This window comes from Eubalaena glacialis, chromosome 8 (genome assembly GCF_028564815.1).
Source record: "Eubalaena glacialis isolate mEubGla1 chromosome 8, mEubGla1.1.hap2.+ XY, whole genome shotgun sequence".
In the NCBI taxonomy this organism is placed as follows: domain Eukaryota; kingdom Metazoa; phylum Chordata; class Mammalia; order Artiodactyla; family Balaenidae; genus Eubalaena; species Eubalaena glacialis.
In genome coordinates this window covers 56,240,588-56,256,123 of record NC_083723.1, presented here as the reverse complement: position 1 = coordinate 56,256,123, position 15,536 = coordinate 56,240,588, and the positions used below count along the sequence as shown (strand labels likewise).

Here is a 15,536-nt window from a genome sequence, read left to right as displayed (position 1 = left end):
CTGTAGCAACTCAGAAATACAGGAGACTTTCGCTATAGTCCATGAGAGAATAATGAGGCCTGAGGGATTAAGCTGAAAATATTGTAGTCAGAAGTAGATGAGAAATGATGTAAAGAACAAAACGAAATAATCTAGTAATTGATTAGATTTGGAGTAGGGAAGGGAATGAGAATGACTGTAAGGGTAGTGATAAACAGAGGTAAGCAGAGCACATTTAATACTGAAATACACTGAGTTTGATACACATATAAAAAGAGATGAAAAATGTCCAGTATTCCAAAAGGATTCAGGCTAGAAATTATGAGAAGGAAAGACAAGAAATAAAAGTTTTATGGGAGTATTCTGCCTAAAAATGATAGCATGATGTCATAATTTTGAGTGATTTTGACAAGGGAAAGAGAAATAGGATAAGGCTACAAACTTCGGTGAATATCTACATTTAGGAATTGGTCGAAGGAGGAAAAGCCAGAGAGATGGAAAAACAAACATGGAAGTGGAGAATCTTCTTGTAGAAAGGATGAGGAGAATGAGAACTGTTTTGTCAAAAACCTTCAAATTTTGGGGTGTTCAAGAGAACAATTGCAGTCCACAGTGAGCAAGCTAGATTGCCGGGTCTCAAAGAACAAGCACACTACTTCTCACAAGTTATTAGCATGCTTTCAGACTAGAGGGACAATCCCAGTGGAAAAGGAGGACCTGAAGATTCAAAATAATTGCTGGAGCAGAATTCTAAAGCAAGTGTTAAGGGGACTGGGTCATGGGTGAGGGTGATTGTGCCCACATTGGAGCAGGGGGCAGAAGAGAAATGCTTTCACTTTGACACGGGCAAGGAGAGTGTGGATAACAAAATCATGAGGTAGAAAGAAAAGTCACTGATAGAAATCATGTCAGAAGTTGTCAGTCTCTGAGAAGTGTGAGGCCAAGATCATTTGTGCAGAGCTGAGTAGACAAGGTATAAGGATGAGGCACCTAGAAAAATGTTCAAATGAATGAACTATGGAAGGTGATAGGGAATTGATAAGAGCTCAACAGATAATTTTCCAAGGCTTGATAAGATGGCCTCTCTTAGCTATATTTCTAGGAACTGAAAGTTTCTATTTCATTAATTAGATATTTTAGTAAGTGCATTACTTCCTTTGTAACTTGAAATGTGTGTGAATTTTATATCTGAAGATGACAGAGATGATCTATATTGTTATCCAACTCTTGCTAAAATGAGTTTCTTGTTATATTGGTGTTTAAAATTGAACATATTAAATTTAGGCAACTTCTCATCTTCTGGAAAATAAGTTGGGTAGAGTTAAGGTTAGCCAATGTTGTACAAGGCCATCAATACAATATTGAGATTTTATCTTCTATTGTATTTTCTTCATACAACTTTGACTAAGATGTGCTGTAATAAGGTACAGCCTTAGTAAATTAAATAAAGAGCCATTTATAACATAGCATATAAGCAATTTTTCCACACACAACAGGAATGGCTCCAGGCCTCATTTGTTGATGGCATGTTTTTATGAATTATGCAAGTCCATTATCTCTATTACTGTTATTTTTTCGGTAGCACAAGAGCAAGTAAGAGAAGATTACATTCTTTTTTTTTCCCCCCCTAATCAAAAGCTTCTACAATCCTCTCTAACTGGATATCTCTACTTCTGTAAAATTAATGAATACTGCGTTGTATTTTTAGCGGTGAAAACAAAGGAAGAAACGTGGTATGGAAATTCAGAAATGTTCCAAAATTTTTCACAGTTCTTTTTATTTAGTCATTCACATAGGGGAAGAAAAACAATGTTGACTTGTGTATATTACTTAGAGTATAACTGCAGTTCATCTTTGTATGTTTTTCATGAGTGTATTCGTACTTGACAATGTTTTTCAGAATCCTCAGTCAGTAGCAGTTCTCCAGGGTCTGGCCCCAGTTCACCAAACAATGGGCCAACTGGTAATGTTACTGAAAATGAGACTTCGGTTTTGCCCCCTACTCCTCAGGCTGAGGTAAGACTCATTATTTTGGTTCTTGTAAAAGTTAATCCTCGATTAGCCCGCTAAAACGCAGTGATATTTCTGAATTGAAGTTTAAAGCCACCCCTTCTTAGTTATTTTTCTGATAGGTTTATAATGTGTGGAATTGAGTAAACTCAATCTGATTTACAAAGTGTGGATGACAGTCATGGTTTGAAAATACTGAAGTGTAATCCTCAAAGAAACCACTCTTAGTGATGCTGAGTATATACTGCCCAGCAGTTGTGCAACTCAAAAGTCCTTCTGCATGGTTCTTGGTTATCCTGATGGGAGTAGACCCATCAGTAAGTAAAACAACGTCATGCAAACCTCTCAGAAGAACAGTTGCCCAAAACAAGTTAGTTGTTTTATCCAATCGACCTGAAGAGTAATGAGAAAATTGTTGAAGTATCATAGTTGAGGAACACAGAGCTGCACTAAGCAAACATGTATTAAGGGCCTACTATGTGCCAGTCATTTTGCCTGGCAGTGGGGATATAAAGATAAATGATATATGAACTCTGTCCTTGAAAAATGAAAGATTAAAGGAAACTGGTCTGAAATAGCACATGATTTTTTTTCTGACTGTATGCAGTCAACTTTAGTAACATTTGTTTTTTGGCACATGATTTATTGAAACCAGTGATACAACAATAGAGGAAAGTAAATTTGTGAGTCAGCAAGAATCTGCCTATGTAGTTTCTGTAGTAGGCTAAGCAAAGGCAACAGCCACTCCTGTGGAATCAGCTGTTTTGGAGTCACCATCAATCGACTGAAATTCTCAATATTTCTTTTCTGTCATTATAATGCCTCCTTACCATGCATTGCTCTATGCAGGGGAAGCTGGTGTAGTAACTTCTCATATATAACTGTGACATGCTTCTTCCATTGTGTTTTATAGAGTCATGATCCTTTGGGGCTGAAAGGGACTGATCAAATCTCTGATTCCTGAACCATCTGTGTAGCTCTCCTGATATGTGATTATCAGACTGCCACCAGAGCACTCTTTATTCAAAGGGAACTCACTTCACTGTCTCCTGGGGCAACCTAGTTGATTTTGGACGGTTAGCTTGACTGATAGAAATGTCTTCTGTACATTATGCCAGCATCTGTGTCTGTAACTTCATATATTCACATATAACATGTATAATAAATTATTTATAAGTTATAAATTATCTGGCCAAAATATAAGGGAAGGTTGTCCCTGATAAGGAAAGGACTGGAGCCAGTGAAGTCACTTCTTCTCTGAGGACATTTGTGTACTTGAGTCTTGAGTTTTGGTGTTCAGAGCCTCACATAACTCTGAAGGGAGAGAGAAGGCAAAGCCCAGTACTGACCAAAGAGAATAATCTAACAGGAAACCATTCAGACCCAAAGACCCATATCTGTGCTACATTGGTGAGTCCCTCATCCCCACCCACAGAGGTGTCTTGATGTAGACCAGAGCAGGGGCAGAGTCTTTCCTGGAGAAGTTGTAACCAGAAGCTAGTTGTAGCCTGAATTTTCATAACCTCAAACTGTTAATTTAATTTAAAGTGCCCCAGATTTTTAGTTCCCTAGGTATCTGGAAAAAGCAAAAGTAAATTCTTTCTAGAGGAATACACATTCATTTTAGATTTCAAAATTTTCCCTCAATTTTCCAAGGAAAATGAGCAGAATAGATAGATGCTCTGTTGCTTATGACCATCTTTCAGCTATGTGAAGGATACAATTCAGGCCGCTACGTTTTCTCCTGTCCTCCATCTATTTCTTGTTTCTTACCATCCTATTGTCCCTTTCTCTTCTTCATTTTTCTTTCTAAAACATGATACCAGATGGAATAAATATTTCACATATATTTGTGGCCATGGATGTAAGTGGGATTCTTGGACTATTGGTTACAGGTATTGTATTTCTGTTAGTACAGTTATATCTCAATATCAGTGAGTTTTCTGCAACCCTTTAATCAATTTCCAGAAGAAGAACAACTTGGTCACAAATATTTCTAAAAAACTTTAGATTTCCATTTCCTCTCAGTTTGAAGAATGCGTTTCAATGGCAGAAACACTAAAAGGTCTGGGTTCTAAATAGGTTCTGGATGAATTCTGTATCCTTGGAAAATGAAAACACACTAAACCACATTCATTCAACAGCATTTATGATTCTTAGAAAAGCATTGTTAGTGCAAAAAGGTGCGGAAGACCACTTACAGCTTGATAGTATTTTGTTAAGTTCAGAAACAGGCAGTACAGTATTTTGATCGGAAAAACGTATGTAATAAAAGTATATTTTAAAAAAGCGAGGGAGTGATGAACACAGAATTTAGCATGGTGGTTACCTCTCAAGGGGGAGGAAGGCAGTGGGGGACATGGTTTGTTACTAAAGATGAAGATACATATAACCCTTCATTATAAATACAAACATATACATATAGCACTTAGTACAACATCAAGAAACAACCAAGCAATACATATTCATGAGACTGGTTATAAATGGGAAAAGGTGAGATTTTGTCTTTACTTCAAGCTTTTTAAAGCCTGTTAAATTAAATTGAGTGTCCCAGATTGTGTGACCCTATCATTAAATTTCAAAATATATACAGTGGGGAATGTAAATTAAAGGAATTTGCTTTTACTATTTTAATCTGTTTTATATTCCTAAAACCTTTTGCTGATACCTAAACACAAATATCTGTTTATATGCCCCAGCTTTTCAGCTAATTGTTGGCATATTCTTTCCTTCCACCCCCACCAGTTTAAAAAAAAAAAAAAAACAAAAAAAAAAACAGAAGGAAATGTGATCGAATGGAGTTTGAAAGAGTAGAGGTATTTCTTCAGGTCAGTGACAGGATGTTCACCTCCAAAGCTGGAAAGACTAGTTCAAAAGCAAGCAGTGACTTACCTCATAATGAATTAATTGTGTGCCTGAACTATGATCCAAAAGGCCAGGTGGGCAGACCTTTATGCACTGATGGGTAGCCTCTCCGTGGCCCAGAACAAAAAATTCAACCCTGATGGCTAACATGTGGTTTTCTGCTGCATTGCATTTACAGAGGTCTGTAGCATAATTCATACTGGAGAGGTGAGGAGACAGCAGAATTCAGACTGAAACTGTCAGCAAATTAATATCCTTGTAACACCAAATATTTCCACCTAAACTAGAGAAAAGAGCAAAAAACAATGTTTTTCAGCCAATTTTGGATTAATCATTTTGAATTTAGTATGATGTTTACAGACATCTTCTAAGATTAATAATAGCATGTGATGTCATAGCAACAGAAATATTTGGGGGTATGAAAAATTTACATCATTACACTTTCAAAAATCAAATTAGTTGCATACTTTACCATTTATAAAATAGGCTTATTCTACCATCTTCGCTTAAAATAGTGTAACAGTGTACATTTGAATCAACTCTCTCTTCTGTGACCTGGAAGTAGAAAAGCATGTCACGTAATTCTTTCAGATCCCATGTAAACGAATGGGATTCTACTCCCTTTTTGCTGCTTAGGAAATAGTGAAAGTAAGGCTGTATTTCAGGCTGATCTTGAGGCTTAGGTAAAAAGAAAATTTTCTCTCTCATAATTCATGTGTTCTGTATAATTTAAATAAAGGTTAAGACAGAAGTAAGAGGAGAATTTACTTGTAAGTCCAGGCTAAGGAAACCGCACATTGCATTCAGATGTATGGGTCTTCCATTCAGAAGGCTCCCAAGGAACCTGGCTGCAAAACCAACTACTTTGTCATCATTGGTTAAGTTGCTGAACTTGCCCTGAACCTCAGATTCTTTATCTAGTGAAAGGTGGTAATAACTACCCCAGCAGCTTTGTGGTGGGGAATCAGTGTTTGGAAGGCAGGTGGTAAATTGTGAAGTGCAGAACAAGTTCATTTTTTGTTGTTGGTATCAATACTGACTTCTAGTAGGGAAAACTCATTAGTATGTTTGTCATCAAGCCAGCAAATCTCACGTGAGAGTGAGCCTCCATCTCCTCTGGCCACTTCTGTTCCATTTCTTCAGTTTCTTACATATGCTCAGTCCCGAACTCGGATCACTGGAGCTACTTGCTTTACTCATTTGTAAACTTGGTTGGGGAGCTGAAACCTCAGGAGTTTCTATTTCCAACTCTAGTCAGAGATGTCTTTACCTATCTAGTTACTTTATTGTTAATACTGTGGGCCTGTGGGTTCAAATATGTTTCCATGAATATCAACACCATTATTTTAGATTTGGTAGATTTATTTGATAGCTATTTTAACAGTAGCCAAGCCGCTGGTTTATTTCTAGTTGAACATTAGTGGCTGGCGCTGCTATGCTATTTTTTAAATAATTTTTTCCAGCAGATACAAATGATTTTAAAAATGGATTCTAATAATAAGGTTAAGTACTCTAAAATCATCTGAAATGTCACTTGTTTTGCCCCAATCTGACATGACTCATCTGCCTGTTGTTTCATAATAGTTGTTGTGACGTTTGCTGTAAATGTTATGCTCCCTTCTAAGTGGGTGTAGAGCTATGGTTTTAGATAGCTGCAAATAAGACCCTCCTCCCCCCACCCCCCCAGGGGAAAGGAGGTTGCTATGACACAAGAATCATTTACTAGGAATAACATGAGTCAATAATGTAAACCAAGACCTTTAACAAAACATCAGTGACTTTTAAAAGCAAAGGAAGCCCTGTCAAATGATAATTTTTTTTTTTCCTCCAAACCATTTTAGTAATACATTCTTGGGTGTCCAGTAAAAATGAAAACTTAGAGATTTTTACTGCCTAAAAAAATTTATTCATCACATGGAGATTTTAATTTTCTATCAGCTGTCTGAAAGGAGAATGGAAAATAAATACTATACTGAAAAATACCGTGGAAGCCATAGGCAAGCATTAAATGATTAAGAGATTTTTTTATTTCTTTGTTTACTTGTTTGTTTTTAATGTGGTTCTTCTTTTTATTTAGATAATCTAGATTTGGGGATTTGGAACCTTTTAAAGCCAGAACAGATTGAGGCTTACAAGCATGTCTTCCTAGATGCCGCTCTAATAGAACAGATATTTCCTGATAGATCTAGTCAGAGGTGCTCCAGTCTTAGGCTGAAGGATCTGATGTCCAGGGAAGGTAGGCAGTTACCCAGAGTCATAAGCCATGAGTGGTAGAGCTCAAGTGTAAGATGCTTAGACCACTCTCCTTTACACCATCCAGACTGCTGCTCACCAAAACCTTGTATTTACTTATATTCTTTTTCTAATGTTTCTAATGCTCATGCATATTGTAGATAATTTTGAGCATGCAGTAACTTGAAAATTCTACATTCACTTTTTCTATGAGCCTCTTAAAAAGTGGGTGATTACATAGTTAGTATTCTGTCAAGGGTCATCTGTTGACTTCTTTGTCTTCTTAAGAGCAAGAAAGGAATTCTCCACCCTCCCTTCTTCCCTCCCCCCTCCCTTCCTTCCTTCCTTCCTCAGTATCTCCTATCCCCCCATGCATTTTCCTCGCCCCGTATGCAGTCATTTTCTCCTGTATTTTTGTTTGCATGGGTTCTTACATCGTACATGTATTTTTTGCTTTGTGCTCATGAATTTTAGGGGATATAAATGGCATGGTGTTATCAATCTCATTCCATTTCTTATTTTTATCACTAAGCATGTGATAAAAATAAGACTAGCTCTTTTTAGAGCTAGTCACATCATGATGGATGCACATGCCTAATTGCTTTTAATCACTGTAATAATCCATGGCGGGTACTCCTGCATTTTACCTACCTGTTCTCCAATTGGATTCCCCAGTGACCTCCAGTTCTCACCCACCACCAAAAAATGCTTTAGTGTATATCCACACTCATCACTCTACAGCTAAATGAGAATTTCTTGAGCAGCAGGAGAACCTCTGGGCCATGGTGTACAGTGCTGGAATATTCACCAGAATTGCTATACCAGTCCACGGTCTCACCAGTCATGTGCGATGGTTTTTACTTTCCGAAATCCCTGTGACATTTAACATTGTCCATTTTTCTAATTTTTGCCAGTGTCCATTTCGTAAGAGAATTTGAATCTTTTGATTGAAACGAAGGTCTTCTTGATGTCAATGGCTAAAGAAATAGCTCTATTGAGAGACGTAATTTTCAGTTTATGTGTATTTTATTCACCTGAATTTCAAATATTATCCATAATATAGGGTTCCAGTTGCCACGATGGTGAGAAAAGTAATTCAAATTTGAAGGTCATTATTAAAATATGGATAGACCTCCCCTGCCCCAACACCTGGCTCAGTCATATCCCTCTTCCCAACATCATGCTCTTTCTGGTGAAATGCTAGTTACCCATCAAAGCCTAGTTTAAAATCGACAACCTGCTCTGTGCCATTGAAGTGTTTTTTTTTTTTTATAGGTAATAATGACAATAATTATCTTTTTTTTTTTTAATTTATTTATTTATTTATTTTTGGCTGTGTTGGGTCTTCGTTTCTGTGCGAGGGCTTTCTCTAGTTGCGGCGAGCCGGGGCCACTCTTCATCGTGGTGCGCGGGCCTCTCACTGTCGCGGCCTCTCTTGTTGCGGAGCACAGGCTCCAGATGTGCAGACTCAGTAGTTGTGGCTCACGGACCTAGTTGCTCCGCGGCATGTGGGATCTTCCCAGACCAGGGCTCGAACCCATGTCCCCTGCATTAGCAGGCAGATTCTCAACCACTGTGCCACCAGGGAAGCCCATTGAAGTGTTTTGACCATACTCTAATTATAGTAATTATGACGGGTCATTAGAGCTAGTTCTCTACTTTTCTGTGCACCCGAGTAACATGTGAACTTACGTGGCCTAGGGCATCTTTGTACCCCTTCCACCCAATTAATCTAACTTAATTGTAATTAATTAATTGTTTTGTGAATGTTAAGCAATAGCCATTGTACATTTAATATTTCCATTTTATCTGACTACAGCAATCATTTCTGCTTCTGAAAAATTTTTAGATTAAAACCATCTCCCACATGTTCTAAGGTATGAAACATTGGCATCTTAGCACAGCACTGATTTAAGGGCTGCATCGGTTTCAAAACTGCTTCCTGGAAAAATCCTGGCCTTGCCTGGAAATACTTGTAAGCTCACCACAGTGCTAAGGTGGGGTAACCTTCCAGCCGTGCAAGAATGCTGGTCAGGATCCTTCACTATCTCAGTGAAATGGTCCCTCTCACCATCTGTTCATCTGACTTTCAAGTGTGTCTGCACCCTTTTAGCAGTGTACCATACAGCTCCGGTTTCTTATTAAGAAACATTAACCTGGAACAGATAGCCTGCTTCTATCAAGAAGTCAAATTGAGGGGACTTCCCTAGTGGCGCAGTGGTTAAGACTCTGCGCTTCCAATGCAGGGGGCCCGGGTTCGATCCCTGGTCCAGGAACTAGACCCCACGTGCATGCCACAAGTAAGAGTTCGCATGCCACAACTAAGGAGCCAGCGGGCCGCAACTAAGGAGCCCACGTGCCACAACTAAGACCCAATGCAACCAAATAAATAAATTAAAAAAAAAAAAAAGTCAAAGTGAGGAAAGTTATATTTAAAGAAGATAATTTGAGAAAAACATTATTTCAGTTAAGTCATTTGTGATTTTATCCACTGGAAGTTTATGTAAATGCTGTGCTTGTTTCCTTATCTGTAAATTGAAGGAAATAAATTTTGTCCAAGTCTCTGAAGTTCCGTGATATGATATATACCAGTTAGCCTCTGTGGGAAGAACCAACTGTACCCCCCAACTTGGGGGACTTTGGACTTTCCTTACTTCCTCAGGAACTGTCTCCATGACTTGAAGATCCTCACGTCTATATAGTCACCAGGGCTATTGCTTTCTTCTCACGCCAGGCTAGCTGGCTCCCCGTTGTACACTTTTATTCTTTTCCATAAGCCCCAGGGCCTGATTGTGCTTCCTGTTTTTCTCTCAAGCTTCCTCCTTCTCCATACTTTTTTATGGTTCCCTTATCCTTCAGTAATGGCTGCAGAGTGGTGTGTAGCTTCTGCAGCAGTACCTGACAACAAATCATCCAGCCTTGATCGGTTTAAAAGTTTTATTGCTGATCCCACTGGGAACCAGAATTAGGGCAATCACTCAGTTCCTTCATCCATAACAAGAGCATTAGATTGCTGGAGAGTGCCTGGAATTAGGAACTAGGAATTAGGTTAATGTCCCAAAACTCCCTGGCATAGGGCTTGGCACATGGTCGGTGCTATCCTAGGAAATGGCGCCACTCAATTTTGCTATGAAGCTACAGAGGTCTGAAGTCCCATGGTAAGAACATTCCCAAGTCCCTTCACTTTTGTCAAAGCCCCTGTGAGCAGCCAGTGTGCTACTGCAGTTATTACACCTAAGAAGAAACCTTTTTTTCACTTTAGTATAGGTTTGCTTCCTACGATGAGGTAGGAGGATGTCGCCCAAGTTCTGACTGGAAAACAAAGATAACCTCTTTTGTGAGGTTGGGGTAACTTTTGGTGTCATTCCCACAGTGCCTGTCAAGTCTCCGTGCTGTGGGAAGCAGATACAACCTTGAATGAATATTGTACATGATTTAAAGTAATTATTTTTCACATTTATTTCTCTTCCATAAATACACATAAGCAGATGAAATATCCTTTTATTATAAATGGCTGCTTGCTGCCAATAAGCTAGTTAAAATATTTTTACTTCTTCATACGTTCTTTTTGTTCTTGTTCAGGTATATATTCTATATTTAAAAATCATGGTAAAAATATATCAGTATAAGCAAAATAACTCGTCTTTTTAAATTAGAGCAAATATACAGCTGTTGTTGATACTCCTTAAATAAAATTGCAGTCTCATACATTCTGATGATAAAATCTTTTCCAACAATCTTCATGGATTTTTGACAACTTTAATTTTGTAAAGGGTTTCATATAAACTCAATGTAATGTTAAAAATTTCAATATACTTCTTGCTTTCCATGTACAAATATCTGACTTGTTCTTCTGAGAAAAAACAAACTCTGAGTTGGTTTGGAATTCCAAGTTGCAATGAGAAAAGTCCACCTTTAGCTTTCTGTTCTTATTATGTTAAGGCTACGACTCATCTCCAAACAAACGTATGATTGAGGTGATGTTTTGGAATAACATCCTGTGTTTTGGTGGTGCATCACTCTTCAGTGACATTCTGAGGTTGCATTGTATTAGCACATGATATTTTCCCCAGTTAATTGATATCCCAGGTTTGTCCAGGGGAAAATCTACCGCTCCCCCAAACATACTTGACAAGTTATTATATTTACTTTAGTCAAAGCCCGTGTGTGCAATATCCCTCTTGGAGGTGGTCTATTATTGGAGTCCCATATGCTTTTTGTTTGGGAAGAAAGCAGTCACTGTGTCATACTGTTACATGGAGTATTCTTTTTCAGGGATGTTGTTCCCTTGGGGACCATATCAGGCCAGAGTTCCTTAGTCTAATAAGACCTTTGTAACTCTTATTGTATAAGAGTTCTGGGAGGGAAGCAAGAGTTAAACAGAAAATGTAATTCAAGCAACTATATTAGGCCACATGTGCGAAAACATGACTCTTAGTATTGGATTAAAAAAAAGGTTATTTGTTGTAAAAAGGACTCTGATGCCAAAATTTTCAAGGTATTTCAGTGTAAGTGAAGACTGTTGTGGCCCAGGGAACTCACACAACATTTTAACATTTACTTTAGTTTCTAAAGTAAATATGTATGATTTATAAAACACCATACGGAGCTGTCTTTTCACAAATTTTATATTTTAAAAAAGATATAATTAATTGTTATAGAGGTCCTGTCTGGTGATATTTAAGATTTTCTTGTGTGAGTTTTCCCATCAGCAAAATGATGTTTAATCCATATGAGGATAATGATTATATCAACATTACATACATATTCATCACGCAGTAATACAAAAATCTGTACTCATAAGAATTACTCAATTTAATTGTTGTACTTTACCAATTGATGACAAACACACTGATTATATTCCATAAAGGTGGAATTTTAAAAATGAATTTTTTCCAAATGAACATAGAAGCTCTTTCTTCAGATTTTACAGTTAAAACTGATGAAGAAATTTTAAATTTATTACATATAACATTTTTGGATACAGAAGTCATAAAATACTTATAAGTTCTTAATTAAAATACTTAAATGTTTTGACAGATTATGATAATATAAAATCTGTTTTCTGAAATGAGAACATTACAGTAAAATATGTGATATTGTGTAATATTTTGAGAGTCCCCTTTCACTTTTTTTTTTTTTTACCAGAAAATGGTTTCACAGCAACGCATTCTAATTCACGAAGATTCCATGAACCTGCTCAGTCTTTATACCTCTCCCTCTTTGCCCAACATTACCCTGGGACTTCCAGCAGTGCCAGCCCAGCTGAATGTAAGTCATTACCCTGCAACAGCCTAAACCAGCCCAAGGGATATTTTCGTAGGGGAACTCTCGTTCTTTTCTTGTATATTTAGACTTCAGGGAAACTTGGTAGTCTACTTCTCTTTCACTGTTTGCTGAGTTGTTCAAAGATGTTCAGTTTAATTTCACATTAAAGAATCATGCTGGTTCATATCATAATATATAAAAATAATAACTAACATTTGTATAATGCTTTATAGCTTTTAAAAAAGAAAGCACTCTCCAGGTATATTATTTTGGTAGCTCCACCCAACCATCCTATGAAACAGAGATTACAGGACACATTTTTACAGAAGAAGCAGCTGAGACTTGGAATGCATAAAAGCCCAAGATCACAGACCCAGCAAGTAGCAGACCTGAACCTCAACTCAGCCCATTGCTGAGAGGTGCAGCGTCTGAAGCACAGCAGCATATGTTTAAAGAATTTATTTTGTGAATGACTTTATTTTGAGAGTTTAGGTTACTGACTCTGTGGTACTGAAGAATACATATCTGGAAAACCTCTCTAAGAACAATATTAAACTCTTGCCTGGAGATTCAAAGTGAATCAATTACTTTAAAAGTCCTGACAACTGAAATAGGATCTTTTGGAGGTAATTGTCCTACTAACAGAAGACAGCAATAATTATTTTATGCATATTCCCTAAAATAATATAAATTTCAGTCATTGTAAAAGATTTGTAAACTTTACCTAGACTAATTTATCTGTGGAAAGTTAGTAAATTAAATTGTACTTATGCAGAGGTCATATGATGCATTTGGTTTAAAGAGAAGTTTGTTCCAACCCTTGGCACCAATTTTGCCAATTTTTAGATGCACGTCTTCCACTGAGTCCATCTTGTCAAATTCACATCCTTTACAGTATGCTAACATTAAGAAATCATAAAGAGTTGACCATTTTGTGACTAATTTATTTTCAAAATATGAACCCTGTCTATGGTATGCTACTGGTTTATGCACAAGCACACCTACAGGTGACATTTTTAAATGATAAATTTTATGATTGTGTTCAATACGTATTATAAAACCAATCTAAGAGGTACCTTATTGTATTTGGTATTTTTAATAGAGTAGAATGTTATCTTATGTGATATAGTAATCTTATACCAGTGAGGAGAAAGCAAAATTTGGATGTTGTTTTATATTTGGCGATGAAAGAAGACAGGCTTAAAAACACTGAATTCAGCTATGCCCCTGAAATTCCACATGAAGCATTTGTAAACAGTTGGCTCTAGTGAAAAGAAGAAAGAAATTAGGGATGAAATAAAATGTACGTATTTATGGATGATATTTTCAAATCTTCACTTATTAAAAATTATTTTCTTCTGTTCCTATTTTTTCCTATCTCTTCTGACGATAAGCAAATACACAAAAACTTATGACACGTGAATAGGCTATTTTTTTTTCCTACTCTTTTTTTGCATGTTCTAAGTCACTCCTACCAGCTAACACAAACATACACCACTTTTAATGTGGTCGGGGAGAATTTTTTCCCAAAGGACCAAGTACTAAAAACCAGACCATTTAATGTTTCAAGGGTAATACAATTTGGTACCTTTGGATGAATAAACCAGTGTGGTTTGGATTGAAGTTTCATTTTTCTTTGCTTCCATTTTGGTGTGGATGAGGCCATCACAATTAATTTTTCAAGCTTAGCATTGCTTTGGCAAAGGGATCTCTAATATTCTAGCTCCCCACTGAGTAGTGGTAAATTTTAAGGAAAAGAGGCCAGGAGAAGGAATCACTTCTAGATTAAACATTGCATTGACTCACTATGTGACTAAGACAAACCATTTACCTCTTTGTCCTTCAATTTCTCCGTCACTGAAAATTGCTTTGCTTCCCTGGTACACAGTAATTTTGAAAATGAAACATGAGTTTTGAAAAGAAACATGCCACATAATTTTGAGGTATTAGACCTCTGCTTTTGTAATGCCAAAATGACCACCATTCATTAAGTTCTTTGAATAGGAGAATTCATTATTACTGTTGATGATATAAATATTATTGCCTTATTACTGTGTTATCATATATTTCAAGTTCTTAATAGCATTTTTATTTGATATCTAATTTCACTTGTAGTTTATTTTATTAAACAAAAGTATCTGGAGTGTCATTTTCAATATTTAAAGATTTGGGAATCTGTTATGAATTAATATAAAATACTTGTTTAAATCAAATTCCTGCATATTTTATATAACCTTTCATTGACTTATCTCAAGAATTTTATTTTAAAAATTAAATACTGGAAACCCACAGCTCTGTGAACATATTAGAGGACGTATAGAGAAAGGGTGAATTGTTCCTTCTGCTTGAAACTCCAAAATTATGGATCATTTTATCTCCAGCTTCTTAATCCCTATTGTATAGCCATTAGCTCAGCGATTTGAATAAATTTTACTTTTCTAATATACCTTTTACTATAGCAGTATATTAAACTATTTTAGAAATAACTCTCCCAGTTATTAAGCCTGAAATTAGCATGATTTTTAATGTTAAAAATAGTTTTATTTTGGGTTCAGCATAATGATACCCAATACTAAATTGTCTCCAGTGCTTCAGCTCTATTTTTGTTTCTCCTTTGTTAGTTCACTTAGTTCACAAGACATGGTGTTATCCATTTTCCCTACTCAGCCATTGGGTAAGGTAGGGCTTTTTGGTCGGGGGTTGGGGGGGGGTGGGAATTATGGAATAAGAAACTAATCTAATGATTTACAGACCTAATGACCCATATGGATGAAAGCGGATTAACATCTGTATTATTTCTTGACACAGGCTTCAAATTCACTCAAAGAAAAACAGAAGTGTGAGACCCAGACACTCAGGCAAGGCGTTCCTCTGCCTGGGCAGTATGGGGGCGGCATCCCGGCATCTTCAAGCCATCCCCATGTCACTTTGGAGGGAAAGCCCAACAGCAGCCACCAAGCTCTCCTGCAGCATTTATTATTGAAAGAACAAATGCGACAGCAAAAGCTTCTTGTGGCTGGTAATTCATAACGGCACCATTTGCAGGTTATTTTAGGGCTTTCATTTTATCAGCAATTCAATGTAATGTCTCTTTAACTCAAGACCTAGTAAAGATTCACAGTGTCATACATAGGTCTCCCTGATACCTAGTACTGTGGAAAGACTGTTGTCTTTATTTATTC

At 36.9% G+C, this 15,536-nt stretch overlaps 1 protein-coding gene across 7 annotated transcripts in view; it reads left to right on the top strand.

Moving 5' to 3' along the window:
- The window catches only part of HDAC9 (histone deacetylase 9), a 1,013,429-nt gene that overhangs the window by 585,787 nt on the left and 412,106 nt on the right, over window positions 1–15,536 (top strand). For all 7 annotated transcript variants that reach the window (XM_061198513.1, XM_061198520.1, XM_061198516.1 and 4 more), the window contains 3 exons: window positions 1,880–1,995; window positions 12,235–12,357; window positions 15,163–15,373. In XM_061198513.1, the coding sequence (XP_061054496.1) occupies window positions 1,880–1,995; window positions 12,235–12,357; window positions 15,163–15,373 (450 nt within the window). The remainder of the gene's footprint in view (window positions 1–1,879; window positions 1,996–12,234; window positions 12,358–15,162; window positions 15,374–15,536) is intronic.